Consider the following 8841-nt stretch of genomic DNA (forward strand, 5'->3'; position numbering starts at 1 on the left):
TACCGAGATACCGGTACCGTACCGGTATCGAATCTATAAATACGGTACGGTAATCGGTATCCACATCTCCTCAGTTTCGGTAACGGCATTTACGGTATCGGTACCGGTACGGTACCGGTATCGTACCGATCTCATCCCTAACGGTAATTAGGGATGAGCAAATACCGATCCCGTCCCGATACCGATAATCTCGATCCCGAAATTTCATGAATACTTGATACCGATACCGAAACATGTCGGTTCGGTACGGTATCGGTACGGTATCGGTACGGTATCGGTATTTTGAGGGTAAAAGTCGGTATTTTACCGATACCGTATCGTACCGATACCGAAAAAACCAAAATGTGGATACCGTTTCCGATACCGAAACATGTCGGGATCGGGATTATCGGTATCGGGATCGGGATGGGATCGGGATGGGATCGGTATTTTATACCATTTGCTCATGCCTAACGGTAATAATCACATAAAATCGCGTCATTTCCGTTATAATCCGTTTTCCGATCCGGTTTCGACTGCAGTTACTAAAATGTTATTACGGAGCTAAATACAGCGTAAAATTTAAGTTTTGAAGGTAACAGGCGTCTCCGATGCTTCCGTTTCGTTGTTGGTGCGTTTCCTGCAGTCGCGTTTTTCGTTCACGTATGCGTTTGTGGCATACGAAAGCACGATAACTTCGCTAACTAAATTTATAAGTATAAAATATTCGTACAAAATTCGTACTTGTCGGCGTTATCAGTATTTTGTTCGGTTTTTGTTCGTTACCGTTTTATTTCCAGCAGTTTCTTCGCAGATTGTTATACGCACACTGTAAAGTCGGATAGGCGTCTCTGGGCTTACTAAGGGCCTAATTAAGTTTATTTACGTCTTAAACACTATTTATTATCGTCCTAACGTTCGTTTTGCGCGTAATTAAGAGCCATAAATTATCGGTTGTCACAGGTAGTTGGTGGCTGTAGCTTTTTAGATATATTTAGGTATTTGGCAGAGTAGCTGGAGCTTTTAATAAATGTATAAAGCTGACCAAAATGGACATAAATAAAAAAAAACACAATAGTCATTTAGAGGTTAAAATAGTCATTTTTTCCCTAAAAGCTTGTAGATCCTTCTAAATGCTACTAGTAGGAGCGTTTAACCAAAAGCTTCAAGGTCCTAACCTAAAAGCTTCAAGCTCCTCCAATCAAATAAGGCGCTTTTTTTAGTAGGAGTTTTTTTTTTTAAAGCTTAAAGCTTCATGCCAAACATAACAAATTGATGTAGAATTTTTTTTTATGACCTTCACGAAGTCCATGTGATGCAACTGTTAATAAAAAAAACAAGCATTCTCAACCAACCTAATCAATCCATCGATTGTCTGTACAATTTGTGATCGCATTTCATCTTTTTATTGTTTATCTTTATGGACTCAATCTATTGTTACATTTTTTTAATTTGGATTTTATTTCATGAATCAACATTAACATAGTATTTCCAACAGATTAATTCTTGGATTTTCCTGTAGCTAATAATTAATTCTTGGATTATATCTCCATGGCGCCAAACGAAGTCCATACCTTGGAAGACTGATAAAAACAAATAATCCAAGGAGACCACATGCCATGTTGGAGACACCGAAACTAGGGAAATCAAAAGGACACATGAATAGCGACGTACGTCTAGCCAATGATGTTCCAAGGAGCAATGTACTCCCAAACCTCCACTGCTGATTATCACAGAGGAGATTAAAAGGACAACCGAAGAGAAACTTCTGGCAAATGACGTTCTGCGGATTCCAGTCCTCCACAGTCAGCACTAGCGATTGGTACAGAGGGGACCACAAGAACATCCTGATAACGACGTCTAGCCAATGATGTTCCGCGAATACACACCCTCCTTTGTTACCACTGACGGTCAGGACAGAGAGGACAAATTAAAAAGATATTCTGAAAGTGACATCTCCTCTAATGCCTTCTCACCATCCCCGATATAAATACCAGACTTCTTTGCAAGTGATCTAGTTCCATACTCTCTACTTTCACTTTATACTCATCAAAATGGATACTTGCTTTCATGCTAGGGGGTGGTTACGAGAAGAACCCCTAACCTTTTTCTTCTCGTGACGAACCTAACGGTGTTCTTAGTTTTACACATCATATAGCAACAATTTGAAAAAAATCAGTAAATGAGAAATAACAAAAGAAATTAAAAAAAATTGTGATAAAGGGCCGTAAACAACAAATCTAATACTAATAAAAGACTCTAAATAATGTCACATGACATTTTCTCCTCCAACCTTAAAATTTTTAATTATATTTTACTTTAAATTTAAATTTATATTAAGATTTTTATCTTTTAATAATTAAAATATAAATATTACTTATCCTCATCCGGTAATCATTATTCTATTCTATTCTATTCTATTCTATTCTATTCTATTCTATTAAGGGGCTGTTTGGCAACATCTGAATGGTTAAGTGTTGAACCAGTAAGAGGTCTGAACCATTAAGTGTTGAACCAGTAAGAGGTCTGAATCATTAAGAGCCTGTATAATGCTTAACCGTTCAGAGGCAAATGTCTGACCAATTCAAATTAGATGTCTTAACCATTCAAACTTTGTATAAATCTTAACCATTCAGAGGCAAATGTCTGAACCATTCAGACATCTGCTCGTGAAACAAATAGTCTGAACCATTAAGTTAGACATCTGCTCGTGAAACAAACAGTCTGAACCATTAAGTGCTGAACCAGTAAGAGGTCTGGTCTGAACCATTAAGAGTCTCATTAAGAGGTAAACAAACAGACCCTAAATCTCAACGAACATACTATTTAATTATTTAAATTCTCCTAAACTAAAAAAAGAGAGGAGTCATTTAAAAAGCTGGAAAAATTATAATTTTCTTATATACTAATAAATAAAAAAAATTTGGACACGTATAATTCTCTGGTAATTTCCCACTCTTATTTTTCAGTTTATCTACAACAACAACAACAACAACAACAACAACAACAACAACAACAACAACAACAACAACAACAACAACAACAACAACAACAACAACAACAACAACAACAACAACAACAACAACAACAACAACAACAACAACAACAACAACAACAACAACAACAACAACAACAACAACAACAACAACAACAACAACAACAACAACAACAACAACAACAACAACAACAACAACAACAACAACAACAACAACAACAACAACAACAACAACAACAACAACAACAACAACAACAACAACAACAACAACAACAACAACAACAACAACAACAACAACAACAACAACAACAACAACAACAACAACAACAACAACAACAACAACAACAACAACAACAACAACAACAACAACAACAACAACAACAACAACAACAACAACAACAACAACAACAACAACAACAACAACAACAACAACAACAACAACAACAACAACAACAACAACAACAACAACAACAACAACAACAACAACAACAACAACAACAACAACAACAACAACAACAACAACAACAACAACAACAACAACAACAACAACAACAACAACAACAACAACAACAACAACAACAACAACAACAACAACAACAACAACAACAACAACAACAACAACAACAACAACAACAACAACAACAACAACAACAACAACAACAACAACAACAACAACAACAACAACAACAACAACAACAACAACAACAACAACAACAACAACAACAACAACAACAACAACAACAACAACAACAACAACAACAACAACAACAACAACAACAACAACAACAACAACAACAACAACAACAACAACAACAACAACAACAACAACAACAACAACAACAACAACAACAACAACAACAACAACAACAACAACAACAACAACAACAACAACAACAACAACAACAACAACAACAACAACAACAACAACAACAACAACAACAACAACAACAACAACAACAACAACAACAACAACAACAACAACAACAACAACAACAAACAACAAACAACAACAACAATAATAATAAACATCAAGAGTGGGGATCCTGCGGAAAGTGTGTTTTTCCTAGAAAGTCTAGGAAGCGAGCTGGTCCATCCAATGGGTGTGTTTAAGGGTTGAGATTAAATCAATGGCAATCTTGTAATATTTGAGTTTAATTAATTGATTGTTTTAAATGAGTAGGGACAATTTTGTCAATGGCCGTGTTTTTAATCAATCAAAAAAACTGTCAGGCAATCACAACTCTTATTTTCACGCGAATTTCCCTCTCTCTCTAAACACACACTCGGAAACCCCCAAAATCATACCAAATATACCTAAAATCATGGATGAAGATAAGAGATTTTCCTTGTTCTATATACGTAAGATCAAGCTTTCATTGTACTACGTGTTTTACAAAGCGATTACGGGTGATTCTTGTTTGTCATTGACGGTATTTTGTTGGTTGCAGGGAAGAGATTCAAAAAGCAGGAAACTTTGGAAAGGATAAATAGCAGCGGAACAGTTACCGGAAGCCGATCGAAAGCTAAGGCGAAAACTGCTGATGTAAAACACATTATGATGTAATGTGATCATCAAAATACACAATGTGATGTAATGTGACACAGATAATAACATAAAACACATTCAGAGTGTTAAATTGCAAAAGAACTGTTAAAACACAACCTGATTATATACAAAACACAACTGTATGAATCTGAATGCTAAAACACAACTGTATGAATCTGCTTGCTGTTAAAACACAACTGTATGAATCTGAATGCTAAAACACAACTGTATGAATCTGCTTGCTGTTAAAACACAACTGTATGAATCTGCTTGCTGTTAAAACACAACTGTATGAATCTGCTTGCTCTTAAAACACAACTGTAGGAATCTGAATGCTAAAACACAACTGTATGAATCTGCTTGTTGCTAAAACACAACTGTATTAATTTAGTTGCTGTTAAAACACATCGTCAAGAAAACGGAGATGATACGAACAATATTTGAATGGTGATGATGAACTCGGAGATGGTGGAGATGGAGAAGTGTTTGATGATGACGAAGACGAAGAAGGAGAAGGTTGCGAAATACAAAAAATCTTGGAGAAACAGTTTCCATAATTATAGGCATTGTTAGTTAATGAGAGATAAAATTCCAAAAATAAAATAAAATGTCAAATTACACAAGTGCTCTTTTAGTTAAAATCCCTCCATGCCACATGTCACATTCTTATTGCTTCCTAGACTTTCTAGGAAAAACCCACTTTCTACCCAACTCCTACTCTAAACATCAATATAACTAAATTTATTTATCTCTTTTGTTTTCACAATGTGAAATTGATTTACTTTTTAACTCTAAAAGTTTCAGTCTTTGGCAATTTAAGTCTAAAGTTTCAATCTTTGGTATTTTAACCCCTTTGATTAATTTGATTTTTCACTTCTAATTCAAAAGTTTTCATCTTTTGCAATTTAACCTCTTAATTTTTTTACTTTGAATCCAAAGCTTTTAATCTTTTGTAATTTAACCTCAACACTTTTTTTTTTACTTTCAACTTTGGTCCCTTATACTTTTCATCTTTCACAAGTTCTCCGTTTAACGCGTCGTTCGTAATTTTCCGAGTTAACACGCCGCAACGTGCGCGTGGGATTCAACATTTTTTCATCTATTTTTTCCCTTCTGACAGGTCCGTCTCAACGCGTCTATTTTTTCCCCGTTTAATAGGTCTATCGCAACGCACAAGTCAGAAATCGACTTAGTTATTTATTCTCGGTTTTACACACAAGCTCGTGGTCATGTGAGAAACATTTGCCTTTCATCTAACATGATATATAACTAACGAATCCCCCGCCGCATTGTGGTGGGTGGTAATTCTAGTAAACTAATAAAGCTCGGTAAAAAGAAACCTCAAAAAATTGGATTTTTTATATTGGGGCCCAATAATTTGGAGGCCGCCTTAAACTTTTTTTTGAAGTCAGACAACCATGACTTTGACGCTGAGGTGTTAAAAAAAACCAGTTTTAGGACCATAATCGGAAAAAAAAACTGAAACCGGTTTCAACCCGAACCGAATCGTCGGTCAGTATACTGGTTAGGGATCTCGATCTTCGAAACCGTTTTAAAACCGTTTTAAAAAAACGGTTTAAACCGTTTTTTTGGCACCAACATGTTATAAACCGAACCGAACCGGTAATATGAGTTTGGGTTCCCATCGTGAAAAACCGATTAAAAACCGAACCCTTTTTTTCTCACACATTAGACCGTTTTTTTAAACCGATTTATACACCAGTACTTTGATGTGTCTTAAAAGTTACTTGTAAATTCGATGCATATGATGCTTAAGTGCTTTTAGAAGGAACAGATGACAAAAATATATTTTTAAAAAGTGGAGATATGAATAATTCGACTCACAATACTATGTAATTCTAAATCACATAGGTGTGCAATACTACTGAAATAGACACTTCCTTCGAAGGTTGTGTCAAATAGTCAGAATCCTAGAGATAGAACATAGATTATTAAATTGTATGATTCTATTTTATTACATTATTAATTTTAAATTATTCACCCTACCGACACAATAACTTTTAAGTTACCCATGCTTAGTGGGTTGTACAAAGAGCTACACACACTTGCATAATTGAAACAAACAACTCACAAAAGAATGTTGTGAATTAGCAGTGAGAAAATTAACAATAAAGGGAAGTAAAGGGTCTCGAACCCATGAAGTTTGGTTTTAAAACGGCAAGGGTTTACCATCACAACAAGCTTGAACTTTATGCCATGCGTTTCTTTAAAATAATTTTACGGGTCCTTCAAAAAATTTCTATATCATTACTACAATTCTTTTAAAAAAGTTTGGGGTCCTAGATCCTGGCGCCCTATGGGTGAGTCTGCCCCTGCCAACTACCAGCAAACGCAGGAGCGGAGTTAGGTACAAAGCTCTAGGTTCTCATGAACCCATAGTAGAATGGCTATAAAAAAATTTGGAATTAACCTATTAATAAAAGTTGGAGTGAATCCATACATTAAAATGAACAAAGGTTCTAGTGGTTAGGAGATGGAACTAGGGCTGCAAACGAACCAAAAGTTCGTCGAACAGTTTGTGAACCGTTTGTGGGAAGTTCGTTTGTGTTAAACAAACGAACACGAACAAGAAATTTCGTTCGTTTAGTTAAATGAACAAACATGAACTGGGGTCATGTTTGTTCGTTTATGTTCGTGAACGTTTGGTAACGTGTTCGATAGTTCATTAGTATTTTTAGTTTTTATATTTATTTAAATACTTCAAAATTCCGACAAATTAAATATCTAATAAGTGTCAGTGTATTATAAATTCTGTTCATGAACGGTTGTTTGTGTTCATTTGTTTCCATTTGTGTTCATGAACGTTAGTTTGTGCTCATGTGTGTATCAACGTTCATTTTTGTTAGTTGCCTAAAATTAACAAATAAACACAATTGAACACGAACAAATTCATTTCCTTAACAAACGAACATGAACATATCTCGTTCGACAAGTGTTCGTGAATGGTTCGCGAACACATATATTTCTTAACAAATGAACACGAACAAGGTCTTGTTCGTGTCCGTTCGATTCGTTTGCAGCCCTAGATGAAACTTTATATAATGTTTCGAGTTTGAAGCCGAATCCTGACGTTTTTTTTTTAGTTTTGGTTTGTTCTTTAGTTTAAAATGCAAACTTGAAAAACATATTAGGGATGTTAATCATTGTAACATATCAACCTAGTTCCCACACAGAACTAAGTTGCTGCTAAAACTTTCATAAGGCAGACCTCAGAAGCAACAACACAACTGACCATCACAGCCTCCGCCAATCCAAACCTGCCCACGACTGTAGCTGTGCCACCCAACCGACCACCACATCCATGTCTCTAGTCATGACCCTTCTTCTTCTTCTTAGTCACCGCCAACCTCCAATTTCTTAGGAGATAAATTGTTGAATCCCTTGAATGTTATATGTCTTAATTAGATGAACATATTATATGTTTATGAGTTTGATTTAGAGAATTAGTGAATATATGCCTCGAAAAATGTTTTGGTGAACTACTGGAATTCCTTCACTACGATAATGGAATGCTAAAATCCATTGACGAAGGAAAAGAATTCCAGTTTCATCACAACAGCCAAACAAACGTTTCTAGTGTAAATTCATATTAATTCTACTTCGAGTTGATTCTATGTTGTGAACTAAACAAGATCAAAGTTCTTTTAAGAGAGTATACAAATAGAAACTAATGCCTTTGAAAAATGATGGAACCTCTAAGAAAAACATAGAAATTAATGCCTTTGGAAAATGATGGAACCTCTAATAAAAACATAGAAATTAATGCCTTTGGAAAATGATAGAAAAACATTGGTTTTCGCGGTTCTCGCAATAAAGGGTGGTTCCTAACGGATCCATCTCCTATATATATAGTGGAGGGTTTAAATGAGAATAATTTTTTTTAAGAAGAAAAAAGAAGAAGTTTCAACCAATAAGAATGCTTCATTTTACTTCATTTAATATTTGTATTTAATTTTAATATAAGGGTATATTGGTAAACTAACATAAATCATTAATTTGTATTCTTCCCCTTTAATGACTAGCTAAATTAAATTTGTAACTCCTTTTCAAAATATATATATTTTCTAAATTAAAAAACAAATAATTTAAAGTGTAGAATAAATTACTAGTTGTGTAGGATAAATTACGAGTTGTGTAGGATATATTTCGAGGTGTGTAGAATAAATTTCGACTGCGTAGTATAAAATTCTATAATGTGTAGGGGATATGTAGGAAAATTTTGATATGTGTAGGTTTTGTAGATTATATGTAGGATAATTAATAATTAGTTGACTAATTAATTAAAGAGAGAAAAATTAAT

General features: G+C 34.7%; 1 protein-coding gene across 1 annotated transcript; it reads left to right on the forward strand.

Annotated features, from left to right (window-relative positions):
• Positions 1-342: 342 nt before the first annotated feature.
• LOC118491531 (putative uncharacterized protein DDB_G0286901) lies at positions 343-3566 on the forward strand (the record flags this gene model as incomplete). Its single annotated transcript, XM_035989383.1, has 3 exons — positions 343-425; positions 582-642; positions 2949-3566. Coding segments are annotated over exons 1-3 (762 nt in total), but the record flags the coding sequence as incomplete, so codon positions are not given.
• Between the last annotated feature and the right edge of the window lie 5275 nt (positions 3567-8841).

This window comes from Helianthus annuus, chromosome 4, assembly GCF_002127325.2.
Source record: "Helianthus annuus cultivar XRQ/B chromosome 4, HanXRQr2.0-SUNRISE, whole genome shotgun sequence".
In the NCBI taxonomy this organism is placed as follows: Eukaryota; Viridiplantae; Streptophyta; class Magnoliopsida; order Asterales; family Asteraceae; genus Helianthus; species Helianthus annuus.